Raw genomic sequence first — 18,227 nt, 5'->3', positions numbered from 1 at the left:
AGATACCAGTAACAAAAAATCCCCAAAGATTTAAAAATTAAAAAACACATTTCTCAATATCCATGAGTCAAAGAGTAATTAGAGTAGTCACAAGAGAAATTAGAACAATTTAAATTAAATGCAAACAAAACATAACATTTCAAAACTTGTGAGAAGTAGCTAAAGCAGTGCGTAGAGAGAAATTTATAGCACTGAATTACTATATTTAAAAAAGAAGCACGTTTCAAAGCAATGGCCTGAAATCCACCTTAAGAAAGTAGAAAGAAAAGACCAAATTAAGCTCACAGCAAACAAGGAACTAATGAGATATAAATAAATAAATAAATAAATAAATAAATAAATAAATAAATGAAAGAGCAGGAAAAAATAAGTCAATTAGACTAAAAGTTCATTCTTTGAGAAGATTAATAAAATCAATAAGCTTCTAGCCAGAATGACAAAGAAAAAAAGAGAGAAGCCAGATAAACAATACTAGGAATTTAAAAAGAGGTGATGCCATAGATCCTGAAGACATTGAAAGATAGGAAATTATCAGTTATTTTGGCTGCTATAACAAAATACCATAGACTAGGTAGCTTATAAACAACAGAAATTTACTTCTTATGGAGGCTGGGAAGTCCAAGATCAAGGTACTAGGAGATTTGGTATCTGATGACAGCCCACTTTCTGGTTCATAAGACAGTGCCTTCTCATGATGTCCTCACATGGCAGAGAGGCTAGGGAGCTCTGTGTGATCTCTTTTTTAATATATATGTATTTTATTTCAGAGAGGAAGGGAGAAAGATAGAAACATGAATGAGAGAGAATCCTTGATTGGCTGCCTCCTGCATGCCCCCTACTGGGGATCAAGCCTGCAACATAGGCATGTGCTCCTGATAGGAATCGAACCTGGGACCCTTCAGTCTGCAGGTCAACGCTCTCTCTATCCACTGAGCCAAACCGGCCAGGGCTGTGTGGTCTCTCTTAAAAAGCAACTAATCCCAATCATGAGGACTCCATGCTCATAACCTCCCAAAGGCCTCACCTTTTACTTACTAATACCTTTGGGAGTTAGGATTTCAACATAAGAATGGAGAGGAACGTAAACATTCAGACTGATAAAAGTCAACTTACAAAAATTAATTTTATGTCTATATAGTAGCAATAAACAATTGGAAATTAAAATTTAAAGAGGGGAGGAGGGCCAGGAAGAGATTAACTGTAGAACTCATATGCATAACCCATGGACACAGATAATAAGGAGGTGAAGGGCCTGGGGGGGAGGGGGAGGGAGACAATGGGGGGGGAAAGGAGACATCTGTAATACTTTCAACAATAAAGATAAATTGCTTTAAAGGTACATAAATAAATAAATAAAATGAGAAGAAAAATAATAATAAAATAAAACAATACTATTTAAAGCAGCACGAGAAAAGCAACTCATCACATACAAGAGATTATCAAAAAGCTAACACACAGATTCATCAGCTGAAACTTTGAATGCCAGAAGGCAATGGATGATAGATATGTTTACTAGTAAAGTGCTGAAAGAAAAGACTGTCAATCAGGAATTTTATATCTGGCAAAACTGTCCTGCAAAAATAATTGAGAAATTAAGGCATTCCCAGATAATGAAGAGAGAGGGGGTAGATATTAAAGTAAGATTTCTGAAGGAAGTAATAAATGGGTCAGTAGGAATTAACCAGAGGAAAGGATAGTGGGAAGAAAATCCAAGCACCAAGCAGAGGATAATAAAGGCAAAAAGAGGGGCAGGAAACAAGGTCAACAAAGAGATTCGCTTATAGTTAGCTTGGTATTCCTAGTAACGTAGTAGGCATGAAATAAAGGAGGAGTAAATAACAAATTCTAACTGAGAAAGAAGATGGAGGTCCTTTCATGCCACATTAAGGAGCTTAAACTTTATCCTTTAGGTGATGAGCAGTCAGTGATTTGAGTAGAGACTGCACTTTGGATAAATCTCTGGTAGCCTTAAGGAACAGAAATTAATAGTTAATATTCATTGAGCACTTACCATGTGCTAGGCAGTGTCCTGCTGAGCACTTCGCATTGATTATCTCATGTATTCCTCTCACCACTACAACTCTATGGTAGATACTATTATCTTTATTTTACATATGAGAAAACAGTAACTTGTCCAATTCACACAGTTATTAAGGGACAGAGGATGGATTCAAAGTAATTCTGATCTCTGAAGCCTAATCCTTTAACCTCTAGGATGGATGAACTGGGAAGAGTAGAGTGAAAAATAGCAAAGACTATAGGCTAATAAATTATGAAACGACTATGTTAACCCAAATAAGAAGCAATTAGGGCAATGGCAGTAGGTATGAAAAGGGAACAGATTCCAGAAATTTTTAGTTTTAAAAGTTATCAAAATTACATGATTCAGCCTTTAAAATGAATGAAATTCTGACATAGGCTACAACATGGAAGAACCTTAAAATATTATGGTAAGTAGCCCAGCCAGCATTGCTCAGTAATTGAGCATCAACCTATGAACCAGAAAGTCACGGTTTGATTCCTGATCAGGCACATGCCTGGTTTGGGCATGCAGGAGGCAGCCCATCAATGATTCTTTCTCATCATTGTTTCTATCTCTCTCTCTCCCTTCCTCTCTGAAACCAATAAAAAAAACTAATATTATGTTAAGTAAAATAAGGCAGTCTGCTTTCACTTAGGAGTTACACAGAATAGTCAAATTCATAGAGATAGAAAGTAGAACAGAAGTTACCAGAAACTGGGTGGATGGGGTGGGTAATGAGGAGTTATTTGTTTAGTGGGTACAGAATTTCAGTTTGAAATGATGAAAAGTTCTGGAGATGGGTAGTGTTGATGGGTGTACAACAATGTGAATGTCCTTAATGCTACACACCTAAAAAAGTATGGAACTATGCATTTGAAATGGTTAAAATGATATAATTTTGTGTTATATATATTTTCCCACATTCACAAAATAGTTTTTTAAAAGTACATAATAAAAGGAGAAAAAAGAGCCAAAAGGTAATTTTAGTCCTTAGCTTGTGACACCAGGTGGGCAGTGGTACCATGCAATATCTCTGATGAAGAACAATGAATTATTGTGACCTTCTAGTAGAGCTATCTACAAGGCAGATACAAGAATGAAGCTCAGAGGAGTAATAGGGTTGAAAGTATAATCATCAACAAATAGGTGGTAGTTAAAACTATGATAATACATGAGATTGCCCAGGGAAAACATGAAGAAAAGAAATGAGCTGAGGCTAGATCCTTAGGAAATAGGAAGGGCAGATAAAGAAGAGGAGCTCATGAAGGAACTATAAGCATACAGTTAGAAAGGCAAATAATTACAAGATAAGGAAGCAGAAATGACAGTATTTGAACTTGGGGCCATGAGAATGGTTTGAGAAGGAAAGGCAAGAGATAAAAAGGAATTAAGGAAGATACACTACCATACCATTTCTCTCCTAATCCTATTTTTTGGAGTTCTAATAAAGACCCGAGTTTCATGGCATTATAGCTCCATAGTTCTCCATGGCATTATAAGATTCTAAAACAAAAGTCCTACGCCGAGGAAAAACTTAACATAGTAGTAACATAGATTTTAAAATAGGAGCTCATCAAAAATTGTCAGGAATATATGTATGAAACAGTACGAATGTTAAATTTACATAGAAACGTAAGATCTCTGGCAGTCTATGCAAGAAAAATAAACAATTATAGCTAATTTTAACTTGCAATAAGAATTTCTGAAAAGCTACTTACAAAAAAAAGCTATTTATAAATTTTTTGAAAATTATATTAGCATAAACTTCACCAGATTAAGAACTATTTTAAAGAAATCCGACAGTAAATTTAAAAAAATAATAAAGTAAATTTTGAATGTTTGGACTGTGTTTTAAATACAGATCTATTTTAATACTAAACCAACAAGTTATATGAAAAGTTACCCAATATACCACATGCCCATCTACACTAATAAAAGAGAAACATGGTAACTGGCGTACGACCGCTACCCTTCCCATTGGCTAATCAGGGAGATATGCAAATTAACTGACAGCCAAGATGGGGCTGCACCTAGGGATTGGGCCTGCCCTCTGCCACCCGGGAGCAGGCCTAAGCCAGCAGGGCGTTATCTCCCGAGGGGTCCCAGACTGCGAGAGGGCACAGGCCGGGCTGAGGGACCCTCCCTTCCCCCCGAGTGCACAAATTTTTGTGCACTGGGCCTCTAGTTCTATATAATAAAAGGCTAATATGTAAATCGACCAAATGGCAGAACGACCGGTCGCTATGACGCGTACTGACCACCAGGGGGCAGCTCCTGCATTGAGCGTCTGCCCCCTGGTGGTCAGTGTGCTCCCACAGGGGGAGGGCTCCTCAGCCAAAAGCGCTGCAGCAGTGGCAGGAGCCTCTCCCGCCTCCATGGCAGCACTAAGGATGTCTGACTGCCGGCAGTCAGACATCCCCCGAGGGCTCCCAGACTGCGAGAGAGCACAGGCCACCTGAGGGACCCGCCCCCCTTCAAGAATTTCGTGCACCAGGCCTCTAGTAAAGCATAATAGCACTACTATAAAGCTTAATATGGCACCAGAAGCTATTTAAAAACTCTATATACATCATCTCTGATAATCCTAAAAGTATGAGGTTGGTTTTATACCCAGTTCAAAAAGATAAAAGTGGTGAATCTGGAATTTAAACCTATTGTGACTACAAAGCTTAAGTTCTCAACCACTATCCCCTAAACAATCCTTGATTAAGCTCCCTTAACTAATCTATTTCCCCATATTAGAACAAAGTACAAGGTGATATCTAATAAGTAACAGTAGACTAAGTCCTTGAATCATCACACCAGAAATCTGCAAAGTTCATACAGAGTCCAGGAGAAAAATACCTCTAAAAATTGTAAGTGATGGAAACAAACACTGCTTCATAATTATGAGTTTAGCCTACATTTCATAAATTTTTATAGTATTTGGAAAATATAATAAATACTTAAAAAACACTTTAATCTTAATACTTTATGCCAAAACTAAACTAGAAATAGACTTGCTAAAAAAATTTGAACAGGCTTCCTCAAACATCTGAAACATTCTAAAACAGGTCAAATAGTTTCTTATAGTCTTTTTCTTTGGTTATCCTTTACTGTACGCATAGCCTTCCCCTTCTACCTATGAAAATGTTAAGGTGACACTTAACTTGTACAGACTTGTACAGCAGTTCTAGAGGACCACCAAACCATTAGCTAGAAACACAAACCTTTAACTATTTGTCCTCTGTCACTAAAAATTGGGTAAGTGGAGTAATCTATGACATATTTCACATGTGTAAAAAAAAAAAGATGATATCTTTTATTTTACCATCCAAAATTCCCCATGAATCTTTCTGTCATCACTATGAATTCCTTGAAAATAATCAAAACCTATTTTCAATATGGAAAGTTAATTAGAAACTATTTTTCAGTGGTTTGAATTCCAAAATAAATTATGTTAACTAGTATTTTAGCAAGCAGAGAGGAACAAAGTATCTACTAGAAGATAATTCCTCATATAGAGAAAATTTTCATATGGGAGTTTAAGAAAATTAGGTAGAGCAAGAAAAAAACCACTTTGGACCTTTTTTGTATTTTAAGTATGACAATGAATTTCCCCTAAATATTTGTTTAATTACTAGAATGGATTTCTTGGTCCTTTACATATTATCTGCAGACAAAAACAATTCTCACCATGTTAAGGGAGAGGTAAAATTGATTATCTTAAAACAATGCATTTTCTTTAAAGAAATATTCTAATTTATTAATTGAAATTAAAAGTTTAGAAATTCTGAGCATGAATACTTTAAAAACTAATAGTTATAGTAAAAACAATTTAAAAAACAATTTTCTAAAGAAACATACATACTTCTAAGGAACCTTACATTTTAATGTCTAATTACTGGCCATTGCTTATCCCCTAATACCTTCTCTGAGACAGGTAGGCTGCTGGGCTCCTCTGTATTTCTTGGCTGCTTCACAGAATCACATCCCAACATCCTATTTTTAAGAAAATGAAGCTGACCATCAGATGAGTGCTGGTGCTGAGCCCCCTGAGGGCCTGTGGCGATGGGCCCACCATGCAGATTTTGAGTCCCACTAGCTGAAACACTGAGCAATGGCTCCACATTGGCATCTCTTTGAGAGACCTGTGGAGGAACTCCAACACCAGGAAGACTGACATACTGAGAGCTTGCTGGTTGACTCAACAAAGCTTCAGACATGATTTTATGCTCATTTCCAGGAAGTACAAGTATATCACTGGTGGCATTTTCTAAATGCTTCCTATCCACTGTCCCAGAATGAAGAATTGTGGGTTGCTGGAGCACAGTTTCCATTCTCTGTGATTTTTCAATAGCTGCTTGAAGAGAACATGGATTCAACTGTGGAACACTGGTCTGTATTATTGAAGGCTGCCCGAGCTGCTGAAATACTTGCTGAATTGGATGCTGAAGAATACTTGCTCTTCCAGAAGTCTGTGTCACCGCAATTGGTACATTGACTTTATAAAGGTAACCTTAAAAAGGAGATATCAAAACTATAAGAACAATAGAATCCTAATTTCCTTTAAAATACAACATGTACAACAGGCTGGGAGGAAATATATCAATATGTTAACAGTGGTTATCTCTAAGAGCTTGCTTTTTTTGTATTTTCTAGAATACATATGTATTGCTCATTTTTAAAAATTAAATATGTCTTGCTTAACTCTAGCCTTTTCCCACTATTGCTTATATGGCACATTTTGAAATACATATAAACCACCAATATTTACTCCACAAGCCTCTCCCATTGTTTGATAAATTACTGTGTTACCAACCCAAAATTGGGATTTTAACAAACATAACCATGGAGAATATATTTCATATATTTAAGATATAGGATACCATATAACAATTATAAGAGAAGGCTACCCAAAAAGAGTTTATTAATTTCAAAAGTTATCAAATTTCTCCTCTCTTTCCTTTAAAATAAAACTAAAAAGACGAAATTTATTTTTTGAGCATTGTGTTAAGTATTTTGCTTAAACTTTACAACAACCCAAAGAATAGATATAATTCTCTTTCAAGTTAAGAATTATTTGAACATTTTGGATATTCTTTCTATTATGCCATACAATCTCCAATAAGAAGGAGACAAAGGTTGCTCAACATAATCTTTAGTTTTTCTTGATTAGACCTAACAGAGACACAGATATGGTTTTTTATTTTATTTTAATCCTCACCTATGTTTATTGATTTTAGAGAAAGAAGAAAAAAGGGAGAGGGAGGGAGAGAGGGAGAGGAGAAGATTGAGGGGGAGACGGAGGTGGGTAGGGAGGGAGGAACATCAATTAGTTGCCTCCAGGCCTGATCTGGGGGTCAAACCCACAACATATATATTTGCCCTGACAGGGAACTGAACCTGCAACCTTTTTGGTGTACAGGATGACACTCCAACCAACGGAGCCACCCAGCTTGGGCCAGATATATTATTTTGTATTCATCAAAATTTAGATAACTGACTTGAATTAGGGAAAACATATACAGAGTATAAAGTATCTTATACAATGTAGGGAAAGAGAATTGAGTATGAAATACAGGACAGGCCTAGTACAGTGTCTTTCATGGTAGATTGCCTCCATAACAATAATAACCATCATTTATCATTACACTTACAGCAAGTTTTATTAAAATTTCTTATAATTTCTGGTATGAAGTTTAATCATCAATATTACCATCCAGAAGTCAATACAAATGCTAAAAATAAAACATTTTTAGACTATACTCTTACCAGATGCAGTCTGTAGGGTCACACCTGCTGGTACATGAATAGGATAACCAGGAAAAGCAAAGTTTGCACTGGAGTTTGCGGTGCTCTAGATATGAAAAATTTATATTAGAAAGTTACAAAAGGGCTTTACTTGTATCTTTTCTTCCTGATCTCATAGAGGGTCAAAAAATCTGATTCAGGACAACAGTTTGACAACACTTAACATTACATCTCAGCTCTTTTAAAAAACACCTTTTTTATATTTAATTCAAATAATCTCATTATGAATAAAAAGAATTCTGTTCTATGGCTATTAGCAATAAATCCATTAAGTCTTAACAGTATGAGCACCAATTCAAAACTTGCCCACTACATAGTCTTATCTGGGCCACTGACCTTCAAGATGTCAAATATAAGAACCATAGTTGTTTATAGTCCTCTAGTCTGTAAGTTGATCACAAATGGTATTTTAAAGTAGATGATATAATAGTGAATAATTTTTGTTTTGAAATAAACTTTAGGGTCTAAAATTTTTTTAATACTAAATCAAAAGACAAATATTTTTGCCTATCAGACCTGAAATAATTTAAAAGACCTATTAGTAACACTCAATGTTAGTAAGGATGCAATTATAAATAAATAAATAAATAAATAAATAAATAAATAAATAAATAAATAAGAAAGAAAGAAAGAAAGAAAGAAAGAAAGAAAGAAAGAAATTCTCTCAGGCCACTGCTTATATGCGTGTATATGATATAATTCTTTTGGAGAACTATTTTGCAATATATACGAAAATTGCAAACTTCCTATACCATGCATGATCTTTGAACTAGAAATTCTACTTCCAGGAATTTATCCTGATTACCTGATTATCACACAAATACACAAAGATAGGGTATATCTACAGGTATAACAATGGGATGTTATGTTAGAACAAAACTAAACATAATTTATATATCCATCAACAAGACTGGTTAATTAAACTGTGATGTACCCACTAAGACTAATCAATATTTAACTGGCATTGAAAAAAATACCCCAAATTACTAAATTTAAGAAAAGAAAATAAGTTATAAAAATGATACAGAGAATGATCCTACTTTTACCCTGAAAACTAATATAACTTTCATGAAAGAAGTCTAGATGGGTATACATCAAACAAAACAGTTATCTTTGGGCATAATACTGCATGGTTATTTCACTTTTTACTTTATAAATTTGTTTTTAATTTAAGAAGAATATTTTTTCTTTAATCAGGAGAAAAGTTATGTCCATGAATTTCAAAGGCAGAGACATTTCTTCATTAGTCTCCTATCAAAAGCAGTGCCATTCTTCCTAAATATCCTGGAAGCAGTATAGTTTGTTTGTTTTTTATGAGGAAATGGAAATAAATAGCCCACTAAACCATTTACCCTAGAAAAGTAGCTGATGGGCTGAAAGAAAATGAAAATAGTTACTAGAGTATATACCAGGGGTGGGCAAACTTTTTGACTCGAGAGCCACAATGGGTTCTTAAACTGGACCAGAGGGCCGGAACAAAAGCATGGATGGAGTGTTTGTGTGAACTAATATAAATTCAAAGTAAACATCATTACATAAAAGGGTACGGTCTTTTTTTTTTTTTAGTTTTATTCATTTCAGACGGGCCAGATCCGGCCCGCGGGCCGTAGTTTGCCCACGGCTGGTATATACCATCAGTACCACAGAAAAAAGGTAAAAGACAAAGCATGCTATTTTTCCCCACTGAAAACTACTCAATTTTCTATACATGTTTTAATTTTATTTTCTTCCTCAAATCATGTGTGGGGAATCTATACTTTAACTTCTACTATACAAAAGCAAAAAAATGACCAAAATGCTCCACTTAAGCCAAGGGACTAACTATGATGTGGCTCAACTCCAAGGAGAAAAAAATCAGAAAAAGTACTGTATCAAAATTATCTATTTAGAATCCATCAAGTATATAACATTATACAGTGTATTAAAACTCCATACAATGTAACTTCAGAAATATTATAATCTTGAAGGTGTAGTCTTGGTAGATGCTAATAACTTCTCTGGAAGATAGAAAAGGTTGATAAGAAAATGTCAATTCTGGAACTCCTGAGTTTTCGCAACATCTTTGTTATAGAAATTTTTCCTGTTTCCCCATCCTTTACCACATCCTTTCCTATTCACATGGAGAATTAGGAATTACATCTATGCCCAGTTTTCTGCTACCATTCACTAAATGTGGGACATATCTTTTAAAATATATCTTAAATAAGCTACATACCAGTTCTGCTGTGGTAAGACTGGGAAGAGTTCTACCAGCAGGAATAACTAAAGAAGCTGCATAGAAAATGAAATAATTATACAATTCATTAGAATTTCCCAAATGAATAAAATTCCTAAGTGTAGCTTATTTTTTAAAACTGGTTTCCATTACTAACATGTATGACCATGGTGAATTCTAAACTTCCTGACCCCAAGAGAGGTAAAGTATTTAACTGTATTTTTCCCAACAACTTTAAGGACTTTACAACTAACCTACTTTAAATACCAAAAGAAAATTTTCATTTTAATAAAGTATACTGTATTATAGAAAGCCACAATAAATACCTAGATTATCTTTAGTAAGTCAATGTAGCACTAAATCTCCATTACAACATTTCACAGGGGAGAAAAGGTAATATTTGTTAAAGTGTGTATCTCCAAAAGATTGTACTGTTGAGCAAAAATATATAATCCAATACAAATTATCCTAAATTCTATAGGTTCAAAAGAGCTTTCAATTGATTCATTTTATAAAAAAATATTTACAGTACTTTAGCCAAGTAAGACAAGCACAGCTACGTAGGTGTAGAAATAAATAAGACCATGTCTCCTGAAATCTTTGCATAAAACAGGTATGCCTGCTTAAAAATATATATAAGAACAAATTCTTGGGGAAATAACAACTCAACCTGTATTAAAGCTGATATCTCATATCTTTTCTTTATTATCTACCAATTTTCTATGCTAACTTTCCCTTTATTATTTATAATGTATCTAAAAGGTTGGCCTGCCCTAACCGGTTTGGCTCAGCAGATAGAGCGTCGGCCTGCAGACTGAAGGGTCACGGGTTTGATTTCGGTCAAGGGCGTGTACCTTGGTTGCAGGCACAACCCCAGTGGGGAGTGTGCAGGAGGCAGCTGATCCATGTTGCTCTCTCATGGATGTTTCTAACTCTCTATCCCTCTCCCTTCCTCTCTGTAAAAAAATCAATAAACTATATTTAAAAAAAATAAAATAAAATCAAAGGTTGGCCAAATGGCTGTAAATGTAATCATTTTAAAAATCGTCTAAAAAACAAATAGTAATTACAGTAGAAGGATCTCAGTTGATCAATGTAACCTTAAACCTTACCTCAAGGTTCATTTTACCTAGATGAATGTGACTGTTAGATTATCACTTTGCCTTTTCTTTAATAAAAACCAGAATGTTCAGGCAGCACAAAGGTATTAAATGTATATGGCCTTTTTCACATACTACATTAAGGAAAATTGTCCCAAGATCTATTTCGGATACTAGAATGGTTCCATCATATACAAAAAACTCAGAAGAGCAAATATTTTTTAAACCATTCTTTCCACATTAAGACAACAAACATGAGGCTACATAGATTGATGGTTAATGAAGCACAAAATTATTTTTATCCTCTGTTCATCTATGACTTCGCTTATTAACAGGCATTCTTTTAAAAAGGCTAAATTAGGAAGAATTGTGGTGGCAGGAAAACAATGGTATTAGTCTTAATTAGCTGAAGTGAGCAAAGCTTAAGCTGGTACAGCTTAAGCCATAGCCTGAGAGGAAACAAAAATCTGTTAACACACTGTCTGAAGCAATTAAATTAATTTCTTAAGGAAAAATAGCAACAATGTTCCTCTTTTAAAGACCTTGCAATAAATCCTAAAGGGTAATTCTCTATAGTTATATAAATCAAACAGAGCTGTAAGAGTTTTAAGAGTTTCTTTATAGCCATCAGAATAAAAGTATAAACAAACAGAATTTTATAGTAAAGTTTCATGCAGCTCCTACTTAAGCTTGATACTAAATTTACAAGTTACATGCACCATTTATATATGTTCATAAATTATATACTGGTATATGTATATATGTTACATATAAATTTATGTTCCTGCAACACATTTTTCAAAATATTCAAGATGGTTTTGATAACCAATTAAGTTTTAACTGAATACATGTTTTTAGTTAAACAAAGTGTCAGAATTTTGGTCTTCATGTATATATTTTAAAATATTAAATTTCACAAAAGAATGTGCTTTAGAAAGAATTCAATCCATAAACATAATTTAAGAAATTTTGTAAAAAGACAATATGGCGCCCTAGCTGGATTGGCTCAGTGGATAGAGCGTTGGCTTGCGTACTGAAGGGTCCCTGGTTGGATTCTGGCCAAGGGCACACGCCTGGGTTGCGGGCTTGATCCCCAGTAGGGGGAGTGCAGGAGGCAGCCGATCAATGATTCTCTCTCATCATTGATGTTTCTATCTCTCTCTCCCTCTTCCTTCCTCTCTGAAATCAATAAATATATTTTTTTAAAAAGACAATATGGCATAACAATATTCACATTTATAAGTGCATTTTTCCTTTTACACCAAAAAGTCTTTGCTACATTAAGATAGTTAATAATTTTACAATTCCTAGTCCTGCTTTGAATCATTCCAAATCTTAATAACGAAGTCACGTGGTCAAGAAGTGCAAAGACTAGTCAATTTCCTCTTTGTGACTACTCATTAATATATGGATGTCTCCATATGTTAACCAAACTGAATATTCTAACTCAAATTATCTCAAGAATCAACAGCATTGCTAAAATTTTCACCAGATCTAAGTTCAAGAACTACTAGATATAGAGTTTATACTTGAACTTTAGGAGTTTTAATACTTAAAGATGAAAGCCACCACAAACCTCTCTCTGTACCTGTTCTTCCTTTACTTCCTCCCACAATGACTGATGGTTTCATGAAAAAGATCATGTGATATAAAGACCAAATAGCCGAAGCTGACATAAATTGCCCTAGAAATAGATTAGGTTGACTACATGTCCCAATTTGCCCAGAACAGTCTTAGTTTACACCTGTTATTCTGAGATTACTAACAGAATCCCATTTCTCTCTAAAAATCAATAAAAATATATCCTTGGGTGAGGATAAAAAAATAAAAAGAACTGACAGAACCTATGGTTATTCAGATTTAGGTATTTGGCAGACATATTTTTGAAAATGAACTAAGTACACCCACTACTTCAAGGAAAGCAAACTGATAATATCTGTTTGGTAATGATAAAATTCACATTTTCAAGCAAAAAATTGAAATTTTGAAACTTTATATCCACCACAGTGGGCTTGATAGCTTTCTAATACTTTTCTAATAAGATATGTGGTGATATTAATGAACATGATTTTTTTAAATCTTATTTAACAAATGATGTGTCAATTGCACAACTCAGTGACCCAGTATTTTCCAAATAACCAAATACGTTACAAAATTACACATGGATTAAAGAGTCATTCAAAGTGCAAGATCTACCAGCGCACTTTAACATTATAAAAAGTCCACTTGATGGTTTCAGATTCCACCTTGCACTACCACTTGTTGAGTTTTAGTGTAATATTAAATTATCTGAAAATACTATTAAAATACTCCTTTTTTTCCAATTATCTATCTGTGGGAGGCTAGATTTTCTTCATATACTGTAGCTAAAACCACATAGCACAACAGATTGAACTAAAAATAGATATGAGAATCCAGTTGTCTTTTATTAATCCAGACATTAACAAAATTTGCAGAAAATTAATACAATGCCACTCTTCTCACTCAATATTTTTGTTCTGAAAAAAATAGTTTTATCAAATATATTTTAACTCATTTTAACAAATATGTTTTTATGTTAACATACGGTGATTTTTAAATTAATAAACCAATAACTTTTAAATTTATCAGCTTTAATTTCTAATATGGTAAGTAGATACTTAAAGCCCATATAAAAGAAAGTTCTTTGAGCCCTGGCTGGGTGACTCAGTTCGTTGGAGCAGCATCCCATACACCAAAAAAGGTTGCATGTTCAATTCCTGTTCAGGGCACATACCAAAGTTGTAGGTTTGATCCCTGGTATGATCATGTTTCTTTCTCTCTCTCTCTCTCTCTCTTTCTCTCTCTCTCATGTTTGTCTCTCACATCAGTGTTTCTCTCTCTCTCTCTCTCTCTCTTATCAATAAACATACCCTTGAGTAAGGATTTTTTTTAAAAAAAGCTCTTTGAGGTCCTCAATTTTTAACAGTATAAAGGAATCCTGAGACGCCCCAAAAAAGTTGACAACTGAAGATGCAAGAATTTCTTAAATAAATGGATAATACAGTGAGAAACTATAATAGGGAAAACAAGTTTAAAAGGGTGAGACAAAGGCAAAGATTTATTGTATTGTAGAATTAATCTGAACTTGTTATCAAGAGATAAAAAGGTTGTAGAAATTAGTTTGTTATTTTAATCAAGCTTTTAAAAATATACAATGGAAAGATATAATTAAGAAGTACACCAATTTTATGAGGCTATTTGCTTTAAGAATCTTATTTTTAGGATACCTAAAAATGAAGAAGAGGAAAAAGGCCCAAAATGCATTTTTAAAGGATATATATACTTCCTCTTAAACTACATGATTATAAATGATGTAGAAGAAATGAGAAAAACTGTCTTATTTAAATATAATTGTTTCTATTATTCTAACTTCTAAGACAGAGAATAATAAAAGTGGTGAGTGAAAACCAACTAGATATATTAGTTTCAAAATTACTTTGTGGTTTAAATTACTGTGAATATTACCATCTTGTGGCAAAATCAAGTATTGCAATATTGAACGACAAAGAACCTGAGAAGTGTTAACTATGCTTTTGATAAAAGACAGTCAAGTATTTTATTCCTCTCACACCTGCCATCCTCCAAGCCACTCCTAAGTAAAAATCTCTAAAGTTCTTTAATAAAGAAAAAATTCAAAAAGATGTTATTTAAATAGAAAAATAAAGGGATGTCCTAACAAAATAAATTTTGTTTAAAAACAAAAACATAACCAAAAATCCAACACTGATGGAAAATGTTTCGATGTGTCAACTTAGTAATTAAAACTGCCATGGCTAATTCTTATAGAGAAGAGTTATACTTTATAAATATAGCATTAGATAAAATTTGTTTGGTAATTCACTATCTATTGTTAACTTCATTTTTTTAATAAGTTATAATTGCTGCCACACTTAAATTCTCTCATTTTGTAAATGAGGTACTAGCCTCCTTACCATTTTTCTCTTCACCTTGGCCCATGTGATTTTCATGTGAATGTTCCCCAGTATGCAATGAACAATCTAGTTATTACTGAAAATCTAATCCAAAATCATCTCTTACAAATGTTAATCTATTGAATTTCAGGTAAACTCAATAAAACCTATTTGTGTGTGTAGCTGCATCTGTGTGTTTGTATAAACATCTACTCGTACATGTATACATGTGTGTGCATGTGTACATGTTTACACACATATATGTCTACACAGACACACACACAGGAAATGGAGCGTTAACAAAAATATGGAGATTATTCAGGCTACATCATCATTTTGGATATATACAAAGATGGCTAGAAACACACACACACATTAGGGTAACATAAAATATTGTAAGAATCTGAGAAGAAAAGAGGAATAAAGGCTAGAACAGTGGTTCTCAACCTTGGCTGCACATTAGAATCACCTGGGAATCTTTTTAAAATCCTGATTTCTGGGCCTCAACCTCCGGATATTCTGTTCCTTTGTTACTAATGTTGTGGCCCCACCCCATAACAAAGAAACAGAATTTCCGGAGGATGAGGCCCAGAAATCAGAATTTTAAAAAGATTCCCAGGTGATTCTAATGTGCAGCCAAGGTTGAGAACCACTGGGCTAGAAAGATATAACAGTATAGTTTTATCTCTCATTAGCTAGTCTTTTCCAGTTTAAAATGATATACATAATATGGACAAATATTTCTCTTAAAAGCAGAGGTCTAGATTCACTAAGTCCAAGAATAAAGATTAAATGCATATGGTAAATTTCTAGCCATCACTATATATATCCAAAAGAGTGAGGTAGCCTGAATAACCTCCACATTCTTGTTAATTCTCCATTTTGCTTTCAATACATTAACAGATGTATAATATATACAGAAACCAAGAGAAAGAATGCACAAGTACGGTATGCAAGCACGCATCAATCCCTCTGCTTCTTCAACAAAGGTGTCTGGATTACTCCTTGACTAGAACTCACCAAATTCTCTGAAACAACCAAAGCATACTCCCGATAGCCACAAATTATATAACTTGTTCCTCTGAAGTAAGATTTTGTCACCTTTGTGGACTTTTAATATTTTAAAAAAATTAGTTGAATAATCTGATTATTTGTCAATAGTTATTTGGGGTAACTGTGTTCACTTAATGGTAATGATTTTGAGGTCTGAGCCCTCTCACCTTAAGAACATTACCCTAATTCAAAACCACCACCAAATGAGAATTTAGTCTAAAGATCCAAATGGTACTAATTTACTAACTGTATCCAACCTGTTGATGATTGCAATGTTTGGTGCAAGCTGTGTGGCAACTGAAGGGTGAACAGAGGTGAATGGACGCTATTTCTGAAGAAGTCTTCTGTTGCTTTAGACTGCAAAATCTTTGTTTCCCAGAGCTGCAGATAAAAAAATTTTGCTTTTAAACAAATAAAATAAAACATTATAATACTTATTTATTATTTTACTTTTTAAAATTAAAATGTCAGCTGATGGCACAATGAATGGGTAAGTATTAAACTATAATTAAGGGATTAAAACTATAATTATCAGTTTTATAAGCTGAAAAACAACAAGACAGAGAAACTTGTATTGACAAACCTGCTTTAAGTCTTTTAAGACATGTTCCTCTATACCTTCTTCAGCAAATAGATCCCGTACTCCTTCAATCACATCTTCAATTACAGATCTGTAGAGTTTAGGCTACACAAAAGCAATTGTTAAAGTCTTAAATTCTCAAGTTTGAATGTATTCCAAAAACACATGCAGTGTACACTTTCTAAAGACAAACTACCACGTGAATTTTAACTAAGTGCATCCTACCTCCAGTATGCATGCATTTGTGCTTGCCATAAATTGTGTTACATTCAGACCTAAGGCCTCAGCCTATATCTACAAGGCTGAGTTAGAAGACTACAATAAAATATAAGATAACTAGAGGCCCGGTGCACAGATTCATGCACTGTTGGGGTCCCTCGGCCTAGCTTGCGGAGATCAGTGGACCTCAGCGCCGCTGCAGTCTGGCATTACCCACCAGCTCATAGGGCTCCAGCCCACTGTCCGCGTCAATCCCACACAGCACAAAGTAGTGCGCGAAGCAGCAGGCAGCCAGGAAGTAGCCCGAGCCCGGGCTGGGCACCATGCTGCTCCTGCTCATCCCGACCCACTGCGCCTGCCACCACCTCCGCTCAGGTGCACAGCAGGAGTGTCCGCAGGAGAGGCTCGTGCCACTGCAGCTGCGCTCGCCAGCAGTGAGCCCAGTATCTGGCACCCATCTGTCAGCTGAGTGACGTGGGAGCACACTACCACCGGGGGCAGCTCCTGGGAATCTTGAGTATCTGCCCCATGGTGGTTGGTGCACATCATAGCTACCAGCCCATTGTCAGGACACTTAAGCTTTTATGTCTATACTAGGAGGCCCGGTACACAAAAATTTGTGCACTTGGGGGGGTCCCTCAGCCCGGCCTGTGCCCTCTCACAGTCTGGGACCCCTCGAGGGATGTCCACCTGCTGGCTTAGGCCCGCTCCCTGGGGGGATTGGGCCTAAGCTGGCAGTCAGACATCCCTCTGGCAGCCCGGGAGCCCTTGGGGGATGTCCACTTGCCAGCGGGGAGCAGGCCTAAGCTGCAGTCGGACATCCTTAGCGCTGCTGAGGAGGCGGGAGAGGCTGCCACCACCACTGCTGTACTGGCAGCCATCAGCCTGGCTTGTGGCTGAGCAGAGCTCCCCCTGTGGGAGCGCACTGACCACCAGGGGGAAGCTCCTGCATTGAGCGTCTGCCCCTGGTGGTCAGTGTGTGTCATAGTGACCAGTCATTCCCAGTCGTTCTGCTGTTAGGGTCAGTTTGCATATAATCCTTTTATTATATAGGATAGAGGCCTGGTGCATGGGTGGGGGCCGGCTGGTTTACCCTGAAGGGTGTCCCAGATCAGGGTGGGGGTCCCGCAGGGGTGCCTGGCCAGCCTGGGTGAGGGGCTGAGGGCCGTTTTCAGACTTGCCACACCTCCTCCAGGGTGGGGGTCCCCGCTGGGGTGTCTGGCCAGCCTGGGTGAGGGGCTGATGGTTGTTTGCAGGCTGGCCAAGCCCCCCAGTGGGGACCCTCACCCCATGAGGGTGTGGCCATCCTGGG

The 18,227-nt window shown here is 35.8% G+C and overlaps 1 protein-coding gene across 1 annotated transcript in view; it reads right to left on the bottom strand.

Annotated features, from left to right (window-relative positions):
• The window catches only part of GTF2A1L (general transcription factor IIA, 1-like), a 93,512-nt gene that overhangs the window by 8,115 nt on the left and 67,170 nt on the right, over positions 1 to 18,227 (bottom strand). Inside the window, exons 3-7 of the mRNA XM_005864817.2 lie at positions 16,700 to 16,801; positions 16,374 to 16,497; positions 10,032 to 10,087; positions 7,778 to 7,862; positions 5,932 to 6,521 (exon numbers count right to left, since the gene is read on the bottom strand). Of these exons, the coding sequence (XP_005864879.1) occupies positions 5,932 to 6,521; positions 7,778 to 7,862; positions 10,032 to 10,087; positions 16,374 to 16,497; positions 16,700 to 16,801 (957 nt within the window). The remainder of the gene's footprint in view (positions 1 to 5,931; positions 6,522 to 7,777; positions 7,863 to 10,031; positions 10,088 to 16,373; positions 16,498 to 16,699; positions 16,802 to 18,227) is intronic.

Source organism: Myotis brandtii, unplaced genomic scaffold (genome assembly GCF_000412655.1).
Source record: "Myotis brandtii unplaced genomic scaffold, ASM41265v1 scaffold191, whole genome shotgun sequence".
NCBI lineage: Eukaryota > Metazoa > Chordata > Mammalia > Chiroptera > Vespertilionidae > Myotis > Myotis brandtii.
Note: the sequence above shows the minus strand (reverse complement) of the source record. Positions and strands in the feature narration are given on the sequence as shown.